Below are 20,307 nucleotides of genomic sequence, written 5' to 3'. Positions count from 1 at the left end.
CATGCAAATTTTGGCCAAATTGAATAAATATCATGTACTAACATTACTGAAAGTACTTCACACAGTACATGTCCAAACTATTATTCAGGCATAATCCATTAAAATTTGCAAAGAAAAAAAAAGGGGGGGATGTAAAACATGCACGCTATCATGCACAATAAAATCAATACTCTTTAAACGGCATTTAAAAGTTCACACTCACGCAGCTCAAACTTCAGTGCAATGGCTAAATCATTCAACAGTCTAAGAACAGAACCATGCAAGGAAGAGCAAATTCTTAAAAACAAAAATCCCAAACCAACCAAGCAAAAAAAAAATCCCCAAAAAAACCAAACCAAATCCCCGAAACTGTTATCCAGTATCCATTCTGCAATGCAAAGGTGAGAAACTAAATCTATAAAAAGGCTGTTATGGCTTAATTTATTTTTGCAGATTAATTATGCAGCACTTGAAAAATGGAAAGGTGTGGCTTCACCTCTGACCAGCAGAGTTAAAAATCTCTCCATTTTCCTTTATCATCATGGGATACTCTTAGGCAATCTAACTTAAAGACTTGCCACTTTCAGATGGACACAAGATCAAGTGTACCAGTTAGGATTTCACATTCACAAGTACATAAGAAAATACACATGGAAGGAAAAGTAAAGGGTTAACTTAACAAGGATTTATTCACAGGAATACATGTAAGTAGAGAAAAAAAACAACAGAAAAGCTAAACAAATGAAATGAAGAGGATCCAAACCAACTTTCACTCTGTAGCTTTAAACTTGCACCCTTGTGCATTTAACTACATCAAAGGGCCACCAACATGCGCCGATACAGTGTAGATACCCTGCATTACATCCATTAACTTAAACATCTCTTTAAGATCATGCTTTGAACAAAAAGAAAGCGCAGAAGGTAATATGTTGAGTGGGAATAAACACAAATATAGCAATCATGTCATCAACTTCTACAATTGTCTTTACGTGCCAACTAACACTTATGCAGCCTTTAACGGGTCTTACCATGTAACTCATTTTTAGAGATTCTGATAAATCACTAGTATATAACCATGCAGAAAGCACATCACACTGACAGCACAGAGGCAAATATTTTGCACAGCTATATCAGCTTTCCACATTGTGCAGGTTACACACAATACAATATCAATCTTATTCTTAACAGATCCTAAAAAGGTATTTCAAGGCCTAATTGTTAACTACAGTACTTTATATCTATATTCTTAATAAAAATAAAATCCACAGAATCTTAAAAAAGGAATTTTTAAATGCAGGGCTATATTGAATTGGTAAACTGCAACACAAAACTGGCGCAACATAGGTAAATGTATACCAATTTCACTCTATGTGATGCAAGCATGCTACTTTCCCACTAATTTAAGTTACTTCTGATCACTATGAGCCAGAATGCATGCCTGAACCTTAAACTGCACGTTAAGAATAATGCCTTACTCTAGAAATGAAATCTAATGAAGTACAATAATCAAACCATATCCACTACTTTATTTCTTCCTTGAATGTAAAAATTAAGATGTCAATCTTTCTTTTGAAACATCCCTCCCCTTACCCCAAAAGCGAAAGGAGTGACTTATTTGGCAGCTTGCTTCGTCTTGTCCAAGATAACCTTTATTAATTTATGATGGGGTTTCTATACTGGACACTGCAAGTGCCTGCTCTTAATACAAATGCAGCTGCACTTTAACTGTACTAACTTCATTTGTGTAGTTCTTCATTAACATGCAAATACCTAGGAATCCCATCAAGCAGGATGAAAAAAAATGTAGAAAACCCTTACTTAAAAAAAATAAACTGAAAAGAGAAAGCCTTTTACTGTTTCCTTTATTGTGCGCAATAGTTTTCCTCTTTACGTATCCTACAGTTCAATTATATGGTTCTTATTTTGGTACTATTCCCCACAATATTCCAAAATGTGCTGTTTTGTGACTAGATTCTTTTTTTTTTTTTTTTCTTCTTCACATCCAGTGCAGAGTTGTAATAGGAGACAGATTTCCACCCACAAAGGCTCCAGATGTTAAAACATTTCCCAACATCGACTTAATACAGTGACGGCAACACCTCCCTCCCGCCCCTCCCAGTAGGGTTGGGATTGTACTGTATTCCCTACTGGTTTACCCTTCCCCCCAGTAAAGGGTAACATTTTCCCTGGGTGCAGAGGGTCCCTCATAGTCTCCCAGACTGAAGGACCTGTAAATAGAAAAGATAAAGGCACAGTTACATCTTACCTTAAAACCTTAGCTGACAGATCTGTGCATAAACAAACTTTTTAGCCTTTAAGCATTAGGTGCCAACCTTTCATTACAAATGAACTCATGTCTAGATTTTCCCTTTTACGTCTGTTGAAGTAAAAAAGCCCATTTACCATCAGGCAAATTATTACTCATGAAACAACGTACACTTTAAAGCTACAGTGACAGTTCTGCTGTTGTGGCTATGCCTCAATTTAAGAAAAAAGCAATCCTATATATTCCACCAAGCTTTCCATTTTTAGCGCAAAATTACGACGTAGCTATGAGATTGAGAATAAGAGTAAACATATCCGCTGTTAAACAAGATAGCTACAGTGTCCCTCAGTTCAAGCTGAGAATGGCAAATTTTATCCTCCTTATTCCTCGTCACTATGAAGAGAAGAGACTCGTACGTCAGAACTAAAACGCCCTCATTGATTAACATGTAAATGTTTGAAATTGGGTTCATTTAATCCATTCTGATCAAACAGGATTTCTTATGTCACCAACTTTGAGAAAATCTTACATTGACTTAAATAGTTATTCATGCAACAACAAAACCAAACTGAATGATCCACTCCCACAATTTCAGTACAAAAATACTACTGCAAGTATCATATTTATGTAAAGGTTGAATGAATAAACTTTATTCACCCTCTTTTTTGGGTAGTATAATAATCTCTTCACAGTATCACAGTACTTTACACATGGGAAGTTTGTTTCATATAGTGTGCACAGACAGCATACTAAGCAAAGTGGTATAATAGTAGAACTATAACACATTGTTGCTGCTCTTTGCTGAGGATGCTTCATTTTCCACACAGAAATACAGCCATTCTGAATTAGTGCACATAAACATTAGCAATAAACACATCAGCCTCTCCAAAACATCAAGCTCTACAGTTACAGCAGAGTCAGATTAGCATAATATCCTTTATTAAGTGCAAAGATCATCTAGTATGCAGTTAGGAGTATACTGGACTTCTCGTGGGTAAAGTGTGTTAAAAAAAACTATTCTAGAGCAATATTCCTGCTCAGACCACATCTGCAAAGGGCATAAAACGGCACATGTCTTTAGTATGATGGCATCTCTGTTTAGCAAGGAAGGCTTGTGTACTTACCTCTAATTATGGGACTGCAGCTACAGTGCATGAGGTTAAACTCCATAGTAAGCTGCAAGGCGCTCTTTTAATGGAAGAGGAAACTGGTCAGAGAAACGCCTCCAATTCTCATCCCCAACTTGATTTTTAAATCCATGAAGAATCTACAAATGAAGGGAGCGGAGTCAGCATAATCACGAAACCACAGACACATCATTTATTAGCAACATATGCAGTAAACCACGAACTGCCAGATTGTACATCTGCCCATTTGAATTCTCCAATTTAATACTGAAATGCTACTAAGAATCAGAAGGAAGTCTAGTAGTGTCTTCCAATGAAAGGATTTTTCTTTTAAGGGTGACATACAGATTAAAGCTAGCTACTGAAGTTAGTGTGCCTATACATTTCTGTACACATTTATAGTAAGTACGTTGACTTACAACCTTGAGTTAGACCACTTCAGAATGCCAAACATTTTATCAATTGGCATAGTTCAAGCAAGTGAAGATTACTGTATTCATATTTCTTTAAATGTGTAATATGTTGTGGGAAGAAAGCTGCACCAAAACGGTAGCTGGCATTTGACAGAATTAATGCCTGTCAATTTCTAGCACAAATACAGAAGCATCCTGTGAGAGCTCTGTTTTTTCCACAGAACCTGTAAGCCAACTGTCACTAAAAGGGAAGCTGTTAAAAATCTGTGTTTTAAAAGAACAAGGATCCACAGTCAATGACAGTCAAAAGCCAGCAAAAGAAGAAAAAACTCTACAGGTTTCAGTCTTGACCTTCCAGTATAATAAATTAAAGGAAAAATATGAAAATTAAATACTATCAAAAAGGTCTGACCATGTTAGCTCTGAAAACAGCAGGTTTCATGTTAAAAGGCAAACATTAGAAAGAACAGACGGATGAAACAGCTCCTCATCATCGAAAACAGTGCTAAGACAGCCTGAAGTTTTGTTTTTTCTTTTTTAAATTCAAGCATACTGAATTGTGTAACATTATGTCATAAACATATATACCGTTGTAGAAAGGGCACTGGTGAAACTTAAAATTTCACAGTACTGAGTTTGCCTTCAAGACACCATTCTCAAGCAGAGCTATTCTTACATAGGATACAGCAATATGACATTACAATGTCACCAGTTAAGCTACTGCTTTTCTCCCGGCTAAAGACCTTCCACTAGCAGGCTCACCAATCTTTCCTAACCCAGTGTCAGCTTATCCAGCTACCACAAAACTACTGAAAATCTAAGAGTGTTCAGATATGATAGAAAGAACACATCAAAAATCATCTTCCAGTGGGAACTCTAGCAAGTGAGCTTCAGCTAGTGTCTTCAGACACCCTGGCATTTATAAAAGTTGCAAAATTCACAATGTGTGTCAGATTTTAAACGGTGGCAGCTCATATACCCATGCCTTTAGAAGTTGTAACTCTAGTGCTAAAAAACAACACAAAAGGAACACTGGAAAATCCTATTTTATTCCATTGTTCCTGAAAGGCATTATTATTATCCAATTCTCACCTATCCATGAGAAAGTAATCTCAAAAAGTACATGCATGCCATCACTTGAAGAAAACATTGTCTGATTTCTTGCACAGCAAAAAGAGCAAGTGAATACATTCAAACAAGCAAGGATGCCCTTATGCAAAGCTAAGGACCATTATGCCTAATTTGAATCCATTAGACCCCACATGGGTAACTTGGAAAGAATCTGGAAAAAAGAAGCCTAATTTATTAAAGCAAGTGTTTAGTGCTGAATGATTGTCTAAGGCTACTTCAGACAATCGCCACACACAGCGTCCTGGACTTTAAGCTTCTAAGTATTTGCTGTTTTCTTCTGCTGATGCTACACAGCCATGCACTTTCTGGATGTGATGTTCCTTCAAATGAGACCAGTTATCTGAGAGACTACGTAGGACAGTGAGATTTCTGTCTCCGCTCTTAAAGATGGGATACAAAAGTTCTAGCTTCTGGCAGTCACACATGGCCTTACTTGAAGAAAGCGTGCCAATATTGACCCATGATCTTTGTAAGTACTTAGGAATATGCTTATTTCTGCTTTAAGAAGGTTATAGTGAACTTTGCACATACACTGTTACTAAAAGCAGGTATTTCACTTTACAGCTATGAGTGGAGCCACATTACTGAACAGACACATTACTGAACAGTAACAGCATCTGTTACAAAACATAGAATCTGAAACAAATTTTTGGTCATTCCCTTCTCTCTCTTTTTTATTTTTTTTTAAATTCAAGACACTAATGCCAAAAGACAATATATCACATTCTGGGTGGGCTGGGGTTTTTTGCTTATTTTACACGAGGAAAACCGTCCTTTTGTTTAAGTTCTATTGATGCTTTGTCTAGAGATGCATTCTTGGGTATAACTATATGTTAGTTTCAAGAGACCTGCTCATCCAAGAGGCATTCTAAGTAGAATTAAGCAACCCTGAAAACTTAATTTCAGCAGGAGTAAGAGAAACTACTTAGGATACTGTGGAATAATAACTTGAAATATTGTAGATAATTCTCCAAAGTAAAGTAGGCATCTTCGTGGCAAAAAAAAAAAGTCAAACCATACAAATCTAATTTTCTAGAATAAAGTCTTAAATGTGGTATAATACTGCCTGTTCTTCCTAGTGCAGGCAAAACACAGTAAGCTGCACGTTACGGAAATCTCTTTGAGGATGATTATCCTTTCAAATAAGATCGTATGTGGACTTTTCAATACTGTTTAAAAAAAGTTTGGAATGACCCAAATGCAGTAAGAATACATAGGTTAAAAGAACTAAAGACGGAGGATTTTTATGTCTGAAAAAGTATAGCCTTGCAAATAAGCCTCCATGACTGCAAAGGAACAGTAGAAACCGAAAGCAAGAAAAAACCCAGAGGATCCGAAACAGCCACCGTTAGGATATACAGTTGTATTAGAAACATTACCTTACAGAACATGTCTCTGAGATCATCTTTTGGGCTGATCCACGATGCAACAGCATCACAAAAAAAAATAAAGTCCTACAAGATTAAACAATCACATAGGTTACAAAACTCAATTTATAGGTCTGAAAACAATGCTTGATGTTCTTTTCATTATGTTCTCTGGTCCTAACTCACAACTGCTTTTGGTTTTATGTATTTGTTTTCCAGATAATTTAGACAGTAACAGTAAGTAACCGTACACTTAAGTGTTCAGAAACACAAACAGCTGAGTGTAAGAATAACTTTATTGAATTAGGATTTTTAGTAAGTAAAACCACAGTTTAAAACACCTCAACAACTCCTACCTCCCACTTTTGTCTTTCAGTAGCCATACCAAGTTCAGGAACCAATCACCTTAACAAGCAACAACAAACTCAAGACCCCATAGTCTTAACACTCTCCCAAAAGCATTTCCAATATGCAAAAAACCCCAGTTATATTTCTCTAAGCAGAGCCACAAGTTTTTTTCTGGGACACGCAGAATGATTATTATACAGGCTCCAGACTAAAGCCACCCCAAAATCCCTAAACAAAGTTTCACTTCTGTCATGCATTACCTCCTACTATGCTGCTGAAATACCAGTCTCTAACCATTAAGGTGAGAACACACATGTTTTTTGGGTAGGAGCTGAGGGCAACAGCTACAGAGAGGAGAGATGGGATAATCTCAGTTTGGAGAAGAGATGGCTCTGGGGGGACCTTATAGTGGCCTTCCAGTATCCAAAAGGTGCCTGTACAAAAGCTGAGGAAGAACTGTTCACATGGGCATGTAGCAATAGGATGAGGGGTGATGGTTTTAAACTAGGAAAGTGGAGATTTAGGTTGGATGTTAGGAGAAAGTTCTTCCAACATGAGGGTGGTAGATCACAGGAACAGGTTTCTCAGAGGTCCCATCTCTGGAGACATTCAAGGCCAGGCTTGATGGGGTTCTGAGCAACCCGATCTAGGGAAGATGTCCCTGCCTACTGCAGGGGTGTTGGATTAGATGGCTTTTAAAGGTCCCTTCCAACCTAATACATTCTATGGTTCAGAAAGCAGTCCTGAATTATCCCCTTCCCTTAAGCTATGTGAAAGAACACACATGGACAGCAAATGATGGAAACGGCGAGTATGGAATAAGGCACAAGTGAAATGAACTCAAAATTTCAAAACAAGGTAGAAGCTCAACTGTTTTGTTTCATGAAGAAATCCAGGCAGAGGAGAGGGAAAGTCACCTTACTTTGGAGGTGTGGAGGCTAAAGAGCAAGTCATATTCTGTTCTTCAGATGTATCGCTTATTTTGAAGAAACAACTACCTAAAAGGTGGTTGTAATGAGGTGGGGGTTGGTGTTCCTGGTAGCTAGTGACAGGACAAGGGGAAATGGCCTGATGTTGTGTCAGGGGAAATTTAGGTTGGCTATTAGGAAAATTTCTTTACTGAGAGGATTGTCAGATATTGGAACAGGCTGCCCAGAGAAACAGTTGAGTGACCATCCCTGGAGGGGTTTAAGAGAGCACATATTGTGCTTAGTGACATTGTCTAGTGTTGGGCGTGATGACCTTGAAGGCCTTTTCCAACAAAAACCATTCTATGCTCCTTGTCACACTGACTATTTAAGCAACATATCCAAAATCGAAACAGTCTTCCCTACCCAAGTTTTAAGAATGAAAATATGGTTATTTATTTTTTTGATTTAAAGGTCTAGGTTACATCTGGAAAAAAGTTTAAGTGTGTATATATATAATTTCAAATAGATCCTAGACACAACCTGATATACGTATCAAAGTACAGTTATTTTAATCACTGTTCATTATTTCCACATCCTTTGTAAGCAAAAGGCAAAAAATGACTTTAAATATACTCTCCTCCTTTCCTTTTCTAGGTGATAATTACTGAAGCATCATGATACACATCGTTCACAATATAAACATTTTGGCCACTAAATAACAATACATCATGTACTGCAGGGCATTATATGAAACTAAAATTTTTCATACTGCATATACAACTTCCACTGAATTTCACATGAGCAAAGATCTATTAATAATTCTTACTTGGACTACTCCACTGGGATTGACTGAGATCATGGTACATATCCCACGGAACGCTGAATCCTTCTCCTCATTATCTCTTATATTTCGCAGAGAGGTGCACCTAGCAAGCAGGAGAGCAAAACTTAGCTAACTATTACTTTTTCTTCAATCAAGTCAAAACTAGATGACAGTATTTGATGGAATAAGTCACACTGGTAAAATAATCTGAAAACACTGTTTTGAACACTGAGAACGTTGCACACAGTTTTTACTAGTGTACTCCCATTAGGCAACACCTCCAGAATTTTGTTCTCCTGTTGCACTACATACAGTTAGAAAAATGTGACCTGTATTCCATTAAATACAAAAGAAACATGTATCTGAAATATTTATAGAAACTATCATTATTAGAAGCGGAACATATAATAGTATCACAGTATTAATTATGTCAGATACCACTTACAGAACAGTTACTTAACTTTTACAGCAGCAAGCAAGCTATTTTATACGTAACAGATCTATAAACATATATTCCTTACAGCAATTCAAGCCTCAGACTGAATTTTAAGTAAAGTAATGCACAGTTTGAATTTTACAGTATTTGCATGCATTGTATTATCATTCTGGTGGATTTTAAAATGCTCTTTCATAGTCAAGCTTTAACACAGCAAGCATGTGACAATCTTATCCCATGCATAAATTAGTCGTTAGCCACAACAAAGAATACATGACGGTGCTACTAAAAACTCACAAACCTGATAGGACAAGATTAGTCACATGGTTGGCAATGATTAAGGATTGAGATTTTGTAACCAACTGAAAATATATCTAAAAGTGAGATAGAGAGAAGAAAGAAAGAGAGTGAAGAAAAATGAATTAAAAAAAAAGATTGAATAATACACACCAGGGTCTTATAAACTGCTGTAGCATGGGGGCCACCTCTTGAGGACAAACGTAACCAAGACGACCAATTGTTATTGCTAAGGTAACGCAATCACGGTTATACACCACCAAACGCCAACCAAGACATGAGCAAATGAGGGGGGAGGAGAAAAAATAAAGAAAAAACAACAAATAACTCAGAAACAGAAACCAACAGAATCTGTGTATGATAATAAACATAAGATTTCACCAGTGCTGTTTATTACCACCCCCTAAATAAGAGGCAGCAACATATATGGTATACTCTCCAGGGTAAAAGAAAAATTAAAGTAGTAAATGAGAGAACACCAAAAACACAATTTAAAATCCAAAGGCTATCTGATGTAAGCAGTCATTCTGCCCTCTTCAGAGAAATCTCTCACAGTAAATTTACCTACCATACATTTTGAAGCTTTCATTCAAACATACTTTATGGACAATCTTGATTAAAAGGAATGAATATTTTTCTGGTTGAGTATCAGGTATTCCAAACACTTAATTTTTTTCAGTATTTAGAATTCAATATTTGAATAGATCTACTTTATCAGTAGAAAAACACTTACGAGTACTTTTACATGGAAAATATTGCAGTCTATCTAAAAATGCTGAGTACATGAAACACTTCTCAGAGTACTGAGTATTTGTTTTCTTCATAATCTCAGAGAATTTAGTCTAAAGTGATTTCAGATTACTTATTTAATCCCCATATTTCTCCTCTTTACAAAAGGCTTCCAGATAGAAGTCATATAAGTATCTGACTTCTGATACCAAGCCTTAAGGACACACAGAAAGCAACATTGCTTCATCAGCTGATTAGGTAGTTTGGTCCTTTGCACTGAGGGACAGACTACAGAAAATATAGTCATGCAAAAGTGTTTTAATGGTGTTTGCTCAACTCACAAAAGATTAATTTTTTAGAAAAAGGAGAGGGTGGGGAATAATGTATCAGGATTACTTGAAGCAAAATACATGAATAATACTAAAATCCAGCAGATTTATATGAAGCAGAGAAAGGAAACCTATGTTCAAGGGACATACTATGCAACACTCTAATTAACAGGCATTTGTGAACAGTTTCATGAAACATGCAATAAAGCAGATGATGCTTTTCTCCAGTAAAAGTTCGGTGTAGGATATATTAGCACTTTGAAACATACTGATTCTATGAAGGCTGCAGCTCACTGGTAGCATGCTGTTTTGCCCTGACTTTATTTCAATATGCAGTCTAACATTTTCAGTACATCTAATTTACAAAACTTTGAAGCGCTACCTTCAAATGAAAACACTTATCTCTAAGCTCTCACTGGTACAGTCTGTATAAGGAATAATAATCTCTGTCAAAGCTTAATTTTTTTGGCAGATACTGGTTATTTTCTATGCTATTACTTTTACTTAAAGTGGTCTCGTTTCCACAGAAGTGTTTTCATAGCTCATTACATAGCAAGCTAAAGGAGAAAACTAACATTCTTGCACAGACTAGCGGCATGCAGCACAATATCCCACAACAAACTTGTAACTACACCACACTCAACATTTATTTGCAGTTATGCATCCACATTTAAAGTAACCATTAAGAGAATAAAAAAAAAAAAAGTCAGTGTTTGGATGCTTCCAAAAATTCTCTAACAATGACGGAAGCAAACATTTAAGTACTGGATGCCTTTGTGTTACAGGTATTACACACCCATAAGTGCAGAGCAACGGGGTCAGGGCAGGGGAAAGAAAACGTATATTGCTATACTATTTCATCCTATATTCCACTACAGTTAGGTATTTGCTTCAAATGTATCTTTTTTAAAAAATAGTACCTATAATATGCCAGAGAACTAGTTTATTTTTCCTTCAAGTTCACCTTCCATACTAAACAAGGGGAGAAGAGCTTTTAATTTCAGAGAATACCAGAGGAAAAATATGCATTGAAATGCCTCTCTCCAATTCATCTCTTGCTTACCTCAAAAAGCGTATAAACATTGCAATGAATATGCATAATTTTCAGTCACATCAGGTATAATGACTGAACTGTCATTTTCTTACAAGACAGTTTTCAAACAGAAAAAAATTTATCTTATTTAGTAGGACAGTAAACTAGTAACATATCCAATCATTGATAAAGCTTTGGTAAAGTATGGAAGGTGCTCTTCACACCAGCACGTGCCCTCTATAAATGCAGAAGAAACAAGCCTCAGAAATTCTGATTTATGAAGGCATTTGGGGGTTGTTCCCAATTTGGAAGACAAAGCCCTGGGCCAGAACATAAAACATGCATGCCGTTATTAAAATTATTTTCAGAAATTTGTTACTAAATGACAAGGTAGTGTAAGTTACACAATTTCAGCTACTTTGTGGTAAAACTGCCATCACCAATCTAGACTTTTGTGACTGACGTTACAAGTTTATTTTAGAAAAAAGGTGCATTTGTTGTAAAATCAATGAGGTTTTTTTTTTTTTACATATGCCAATTAAATTTGTTTCAAACACTAGACATATATATACAGTACATGTGTAAGGGCACGCATATATTAAAATCAGGATGAACAAAGTCTTTAAGTGTTACTGCATACATTTGTCATTCAATGCATAATATAAGAAATGTTACAGAAGTGAGAAAGCAGTAACTTAAGGAATCTAGAGATATGATAGGCAGTTTGCTGCAGGACTGAGACTTGTAAGAGCTTCTGCAAAACAGAGTTGCTTTCGCTTATGAAAGCCAAATACAAAGCAATAAAATCAGTTCCCCAATATAATGATTTTAAAAATTATAAGAATTATCTCTAATCCCTTTCACCACGTATGTTCTGGGTTTTGGGTACCTGTGTTCTCTAACAACGTCTTTGGTGTGTTGGGTCTGTTAATTATTTCTACAAGCTGGTGTAACACCATCGGAATATAAGGCTGCATCTCTATACCTGAAAATGCCAGAAAAGGAAAAAAAAGGAAAAAAAAGAGAGATTCAGAAGAAAATTACCATTAATATACATAATCAAATGACCACTAATATACATAATCAAAACAGACCTGGTAGACTGACCATACTAAGAGGGGCAAGAATCCAAAATTTAATTTAAGTTTTAACATGAAAATATCACTAAACAAGAAACACCAGACAAACCACGCTAAACGTGCAAAGATAAAAACCAAAAATCTTACCCATCTGGATGGAGATTTCTCCAATTGCCCAGGTGGCATTGTTACACACAGAAATGAACTCAGGGTTTAGGTTGGTTCCCAAAATGGGCATGAAATCAGCTAGAAAGAACAACATTTTAAAATCTCATCACACAATACAACCATCTTATCACATTACTGTAAGATCGTGGTGGGGGCTAGGGGGAAGAAGTTTTTAGAAAAAGGTCACGTAAGCCTGTTTAATTACTTGGAAAGTGTTACACATGAACCAACAACAGCTATATTTCTGTGGTACATCAGATTAACTGGATTTTAGAACCTAAGCAGATCAATGCAAGTCTTTTCAAATTATCATCTTAAAATATTCTTAATAGGCTTTATCTTTATGTAACTCTAGAAACCTTTTTTCTTCCCTTCTCTTGCTGGGGCAGGGGAGAGAGGGGAAGAGAGAATAAAAGACCCAGCAAGTACTTGTAGTTCTGTATTATAGTTGAACAACACTCCAATCACACAATAGCTATTTATTTAGCTATGCTTGAAAAAAAATGAAGCCTAGAAGGCAACCACATCCCAGAATAAGCTTTAAGAAAAAAACAAGTAAAAAATATTATAACATCTGTCAAAACCCCTTTAAATTGACACATATATCTCAAGAGTATTTGAGGGAAGAGAAAGCAAGTATCATGGAAGTGTACAACTGATGCTACTTCCCTAATGAAATTATAGACAATGCAAAACAACCCAAAATGTATCCTTGACCATAGCCAAGGTTTCTAGTTTATATATATACATACACTCACACACATAAAAATAAAGCTTTATGTAATAATAGATTCTAGTGGAACAAAAAAGTTACACATTCAAGGATTTAATGAAAGGAAGCAGCTGAAATCTAAGTACACTTGTTTGGCTGTATTCCAGCACAACAGGTAGCTTGTTACATTATAATGTATTACAACACTGTCTACAAAAATAAGAATATCTATCTTGTAGACACGTAATTGGAAGGAAAAAATATTTGGCCCTTGATGATAAAGGAAAAAACTTTCACCACCATGAAAGACAACCCACAGAACAGAAAGCTTAACCACTTATCAGTTTTAAAAACAAGTTAGCTGTTTAGTATATAAAAGAAACATACCAATGCAAGGCTTAACATGCTGAAAACACGCCTTTGTCAGATCCCCTAGTAATGCAAAAGAGCTCTGCCGTACCTCAGGCATTTTATCCTAAAGAAAAGAAGAAATAAAAAGGCCATTCTAGAAGTGTTTCTGATTAAGCAGGTCAGTCCTTGGATCAAATAGGTTACTCATCTCACCTGCATGCACTGGTACATTAGTGTCAGGATATTGCTGCGAGCCACAAGTTGTTCAATGTTGCCTCCAAGTCCTTCAGCTAAACCACTGAGTAAATCAAGTGCCACAATCATGAAATCCTTATCTGGAGCCTCATATTGATCTGGTTGAGCATTATGCAACTGCAACAAATAAGTATGCATTTTCAAAGTGAGTATTAGATTTTCTCAGGGGTATGCATTAAAAAGTTTTTGGAACAGCAGCTTTGTTTAGGTATTCAATGGTTATGCTACAAATCTCCATGCAAACCCATTAACTTCACACAGTTAACATTTAAGGAGATAATCTGAAAATACTGGAATAGCAATAGAAAGATACCATGGCTTGTGCTAAGGTCTTCTGCACCAGATTTACACAACGCTGGTACACAGGTTCACAGTATGGAAGAAAGCCAGATTGCAAGGCAGTAGCAACTGACGACAGGCACTGGAATTAAAAAAAAGAGGCAGACAACAGTCACTACCTATCCTCACATCCCTGAAGTGTCTTTCATTTGGGAGAGGTACAATAAAAAATAATAGCATTTTAATTATACCCACGTGTAACTGACATTAAGCAAGCACAACCTAAAAAGGCAGTACCAATAAGCTGAGCCAATGCAACTATTAGCAAGTTGTTACTCTCTACCAAATATGCTGGTTGACAAAAGCTGCTGCTACTGGGAAACTCTTAGAGGTAGCCAAGATAGCAAATACAAAACCAGTTACAGTAATTCAGCCAGTACTCCTACAACGCTTCAGTACTGTGACCATGTCCAAGCCCTAACATTTTACCTCGACGTTACGAAATTGATTTTTCTAGGAGGTGCTTGCCTGCTTCTTGAGCAAAGTACAGTACAGACTGTACAGGCTGCTTCATACCTTCAGCTCATCTGACAATAGTCACAATAGAGGGAGGAAGTGAGAGCCAGGAGCAAGAAGAGAAGAATAAAAGGGGAATGCAACATTTTTTATTCTTAGAAGAGTCCTGAGGAAAACTCTTCAGAACTGCAAAAAGACCCCAATCCTCTAAAAGATTTCTGCTAACCCTAATGACATCCTCAGTCACAAATTTTTTTCTTACTATAGTGGGAATATTTTCTCTGTAATGGGAGCTTTTATAGTCAAGCTTCCTAGTAGAAACATCTTTTGTAGAAAGTACAATTCCCAGAAACAAACAAACAAACAAATCAGTATTTAACATTTACCTCTAATAAAGGGAAAAGGTCTTTATCTTCATCCTTCAACATGTTCCACTTCTGGATTAATGGAGGCATTAGCATCTGAATATATTCCTGTTTAGGATAAAAATGCATCAGATACTGAAACACTTCACTGCATACTAAACCATAATTCAACCATTCCTGCAATACGTAGAAGTAGTTTAACAGTGGAATTTACAGTTTGTGTCTTAGGATTTTTTGATGAAGCACTTAAATACCTTTGTAGAATGAAACTTTTCCTCTAGGTATGGTTTTGATCCAGCAACATTTAATAGCTTTTCTGGGTTGTTGCAAACCCATACAATTACCTCAGACCCCGTGGAACATTATTTTAATAGCAGCGCAATCTGATTGTGCATCTTCCACCTGCTTTTTTCAATCATTTCCCATTGTCCTGATGCTGCAACCCTGTCCCCCACAGGGTCCTGAAACTTCTTCCTCAAGCATCTAACCATCTATGAAAAAAAGTAATTTCATATCCCTCCTGAAGATGCACTTACCCATTCTGTATGAAGCTGAAGCATCTTCCCTGCCTAAGCAGAGTCACAGTTACAAGGACTGTGACTGTACAACACATCCCTATGGAGCTGTTGCTCACAGAAGGGATCTAATGAGCCAACAGATGCTGCCAGCTAATGCTGTGTCCAAAATGACAAAATTTTAAGTGAATGAAGAAATTTCCACCACCACCAGGAATTCCCATTTAGTTTACTCCTCCTGGTGCTGTCAAATGTCAAGGTGGCCAGGACTAGAGAGACTGAAAAAAGTCCTTTTATGGCAAGTAAAATGTCACAGACACAACTCAAACTGTTTTATTCTGTGTCTGTGTCATGTGAAGCACTATACAGAAATAGAGCATTTCAGTACCATCGTACATGTCACATGTATGCATATTCCATCAATTAATGTATGTACCCTAAAAAACCTGCCACTATATTTGCCGTGTGTTATCTATGCTTTGTTCAAAGAATTCTGTGTTTTACATATAAAATGAATGCCTGTCTTACTCTGATAATGCAATTTCTAGTGATGATGTGCTCTGATACCCTGGAAAGAGACAGAGATCAGCTTAGCTATACTGAAACTGGTTACACAAAAAAGTGTGGTCATTAGAAACACACATTCCACTGATTTCTCTGAAGTCAGATATAGCAAATATTTGTATAGTGGGCAAATTACGTCCAGTCTATGTACATTACATGCAAATACTTAGTATTATCAAAACCTACATAGAAGTATCACTGCTTCTTGTTTATAATGCGTGCAACACACTACAAAAACTGCTGAACTACTTTTTCAATTCTGATGAGTGCTTCTGCATAAGGTATACTCACTGGTTTATTTAGATGATGTCCTACAGAATCTGCCAGAGTTCCTATGGCATCATAAAGAATGAGCAGGTTTTTATGCTGGTATTTACTAAATGCGAAGACCAAAGTGTCAAGTATATATGCAAGGTAAGGAACAAGCTCTGTACAAGCCTCCTCTTCTAGAGTAGCAAAGGCACTGAGGGACAAAAAAAACCAGGTCAGTTAGTTTATTGGCAACAAAACACATAACCCCAAAATGCACCATCCTACATGTTTCTCCTTAAAACTATACACTCCTCAAATTCATGTGCAACATGTTTTGAAATTGGCATCACTGATATAATCTTGATCTATTTTGACTGAATGTGTAAGGATTTGGATCTTAATACCATGATGAACAGAATTAAGTACTGCTGCAAAACCCATTACGCATACACAAGAAGCCCCCACCACCAGCAGCATTACTGTCCATAAATTATAATATACTGATAGAAATAGTAGAAACCATAATAAAAGCTGTTTACTTAAGTTAAAAATGGACAACTAAAATGGCCAACTGTCTAGAATGTATGCTGTAGCTGCACCTAGATGCCCTAGTGCTGTTGTGCCACTACAATACCAACTTCAGGCTGTAAGCAGTTCACTACATAGAAGAACAGATATAGAAAGACATGGAAAACTAAAAGCAAAGACAGTGGATGAACAATTTTAGCTAGCTCTGGTCAAAGCATACATCACGGCATCGTGGAAATTTTTCAGGTTGTTTGACACATGTTTGAACAACACCATTAAAAAACCTCACTCAAAGAAACACCCCCTACCCATCCCTCCAAGCCCCTAGACATGTTACTTCAGAAAAACATTTAAGAAAATAAATGTTATGAACTTTCGAAGATTTACTGACCTAGCTTGTGTCAACAAGGTTATTTTTAGCCTGTCCTTCAGCTAAGAACGCATGCATCACCACGAGGTGAACGATCCCCTAACTAATGTGACACCAAATACAGAAATGTCTTTTCCTTAATACAATGCAACTATGAACACCAAGTGTCTAGGACCCTTATTTATTTTTCTTATTATATTATTATGAAGTATTCTTTCAGAAGGGTTTAAGACATAAGAAGGAAAATGTATTTTAGTAAAATGTCTTTTCAGGTGTCACCAACTTAAGGAGCAGTTTCTCAGTGGTACAGAAAGTCAGACACCTGCTATGATACTCAAGTCAAAAATGAGAACATGGTATGGTATCCTATAACCAATTTTCCATTTGGCAGACATTAGCAATCAGCGCAACTTTTCACTGTAGGGATGCAGCTTTTTGCTTCCCTCCAAGAAGGATCACTTACAGCTTTGCAATTTAGAAAGCTACTAAGTTAGTTTTGACTTGTAACAGCTCTGCATTTTCCCTGGAGTTTACCAAGTTTTTTTTTTTTAGCTTCAACAATACTTTTAATCAATGTCTGCTCTAAATAAAGCATTCCAAAACACCCTATAAATCTGATACTGAACTTAAAAAAAAATGTTTTGATATTTCTATTTTACTGTTTCATACTACTAACAGTTTCCACTGCCCATTGCACCTCCTTCATAAACACTACGTGTAAGGGTATTTAACAACTACAATACAGCTGATTTCATCTATATGCATATTTCAACCACATGTTGGACAAAGAAAATATGAGCAGAAATGTTGGGGGTTTATTTGTTCTCGGGGTTTTGTTTTGAATAGAATCTGTAGACAATTTGTTTCTCTGGATCTGAAAATGTGTGAAGCAAGTAGTCTTCAAATCAACATTTTCCTGCACATTGAGGATGAACACAAGACTATCACCAGGAAAAGAGACAACAGAGCAGGTGTTAAAGCACAACAAATTTGCAAGCCCTCTATTTTAAGAATTTAGAGGCAAAAAGGAAACAGTATTTAATAATCAAATCTGACTTAACACATTTAATTTAATTCATTGTATCTGTTGTCAGGCAAGGACACAACTACCCCTTTTGTGCCAAGCTTAGCAGAACTCTTCCAACCTCAACCTTGCCCTTAGGCATTATTGATATTTGAGGGTGGGGAATAATTAGTAATAATTAATAACAAAAATAATTCACGTTTACAGCCTACAACCAGATCCAGCTCTAACTCTGCTTTGTGACAAAACTTTTTTGGCAGTCTGCTGTGTATACTCCTGCCCCACACAAACTGACATGTAAAAGCTTTATTTTATGAGCTTACTGCACAAGAGGTGGACTTGTTCCCATTCCACTAATGAAGCCCATTAATGAAGCTTTTTTTTTTTTCTTCATTTCAGTGGACAAGGGGGAGAAGGGAAACTTATCAAGGCTCTTCCATCAGAGAAAGAGAATACTCCTTGAAATAATCATAAACCAAGTGTTTCAATAATCCTGAGCTAAATACAAACACCATCAACAATCCAATGACAGGATAGTTTTCCATTGCAATCAGTATTGACCTTGTTCATATACGTATTAAAGCCAGATTTCTGGTCAATAAAACATCATATACTGAAAATAAATGTCACAAACTTTATTTTACTGCATAAATGGATTAGTTTGGTGATTCATATACTTTGAAAACTAAGTGGCTATGAAAAATTACAAATTCAAATTTTTTTCATGTTATTACGACTCTGAGTAACTTGTACCTACTCCAGAAGCAGCATCTATTCCAACTGAAGAAAAAGAAATGATTAAGAGCTAGAAATGGAGTAAAAACATTCACTGATAACGGCACAAAAATAGTCTCCCATGAAAAAGCAGTGTCACGGATAGTGCTTTTTGCTTAAGCTTTGGCTTACCTGCAGGCAGCTTCTTGTACTCTCTTGTTGCTATCCAGGATACGCTTTAGCAACTCAGTCATTAATGGCTTCAAGTATGTGTCTGGGGGTTGACTGACTACCCAGTGTGCATAGCGACTAAGAGTCCAGCATGTAATGGAGCGCACAAGAGCCTTTTTGTCAGAGAGGCACTGAATAAGGTGAGGGATCAGCTCAGGAAGATATGGAATCATACCCTGCATGCAACCTGGAAGGAAAGATATAGCTATTACAGTTCCAGAATTAACAAAAATTTATATTGTTCTCCATTTCTTCAAAGGGACATAGTAATGGATTTCAACAATATATAAACAAGTCTACCTAATCTGTGTTAAGTCCTGAAAAGAAGCCTTACGTAAACAACAACTGAAGTCCCCAGTTAAACTTACATGCTTTTCACCTACATTTCTACTGTAGTGCTTCCCCAGTCCGCAGCAATTCTGATTTATTCGATACGAGTATGGAAAGTACGTGCAAATAGAATGGGTTTATAAAGTTCAGAGGTTGTACATCAGTCTACTCAGACTAACCAAGACAAGTAGAAAAAGACTTGGTCTTGACAACATATCACATCTCTAAAAAGGATTCCTTAAGAAATCTAAGTATCTTGTTTTCTCCCAATAGCATGTAAATATTGACCTGCAATAAAAGCTACAGATTTCATGTGAGCAAGAGCAGCAATGCACTTTTGGTAAATCTCAGTCTTAACTTTTAACTTCCTTGACTCGAAATCAAAACCAAGAAAAAAAATTTTCTAGTAACATAGGAAAAAGTGTGTTCACTATGCACTGGGGGCACGGGGGGGCGGGGAGAGATAAACCAGGCCATGGACCAAACTGTGTTCCTTTAGCTTGCAAAAAAGGACAGAGATGCTGAAAACACAGGCCAAAGAGCCAAGCAAGCCTGCTAGTACCTAAAAATGAATGGAATTTATCATAAAAAGTTGGACAACCATGCACAAAAAGCAGCTCAGGGCTCAGAAGTCACGAGACTTCTACGTTTCTGAAAACACTTGAACGAGATACAAGACTCAAACTTATTAAATATTCCTCTTCTATGAAATCAAGGTAGTATTTCATGAGACAACTAGATATATACTGGAGTTAAGAAATGGAAAAATAGAAGTTGTCATGAAAGTTTTTAGCCTCCCAAACATGCAAATATTCCTTCACCTGGAATCAGTTTCTTCAGAACGGGTCAAAAATTCAGCAACCTG

At 36.6% G+C, this 20,307-nt stretch overlaps 1 protein-coding gene across 1 annotated transcript in view; it reads right to left on the bottom strand.

Moving 5' to 3' along the window:
- Positions 1-642: 642 nt before the first annotated feature.
- The window catches only part of TNPO1 (transportin 1), a 56,586-nt gene continuing 36,921 nt past the window's right edge, over positions 643-20,307 (bottom strand). Inside the window, exons 12-24 of the mRNA XM_084278041.1 lie at positions 19,074-19,299; positions 16,285-16,456; positions 14,936-15,022; positions 14,068-14,175; positions 13,713-13,871; positions 13,536-13,623; positions 12,416-12,514; positions 12,079-12,174; positions 9,252-9,327; positions 8,369-8,468; positions 6,296-6,370; positions 3,370-3,512; positions 643-2,207 (exon numbers count right to left, since the gene is read on the bottom strand). Of these exons, the coding sequence (XP_084134167.1) occupies positions 3,405-3,512; positions 6,296-6,370; positions 8,369-8,468; positions 9,252-9,327; positions 12,079-12,174; positions 12,416-12,514; positions 13,536-13,623; positions 13,713-13,871; positions 14,068-14,175; positions 14,936-15,022; positions 16,285-16,456; positions 19,074-19,299 (1,394 nt within the window). The 3' untranslated portion in view covers positions 643-2,207; positions 3,370-3,404. The remainder of the gene's footprint in view (positions 2,208-3,369; positions 3,513-6,295; positions 6,371-8,368; positions 8,469-9,251; positions 9,328-12,078; positions 12,175-12,415; positions 12,515-13,535; positions 13,624-13,712; positions 13,872-14,067; positions 14,176-14,935; positions 15,023-16,284; positions 16,457-19,073; positions 19,300-20,307) is intronic.

The sequence above is a fragment of the Gallinula chloropus genome (assembly GCF_964237585.1).
Source record: "Gallinula chloropus genome assembly, chromosome: Z".
Classification (NCBI taxonomy): Eukaryota; Metazoa; Chordata; class Aves; order Gruiformes; family Rallidae; genus Gallinula; species Gallinula chloropus.
Note: the sequence above shows the minus strand (reverse complement) of the source record. Positions and strands in the feature narration are given on the sequence as shown.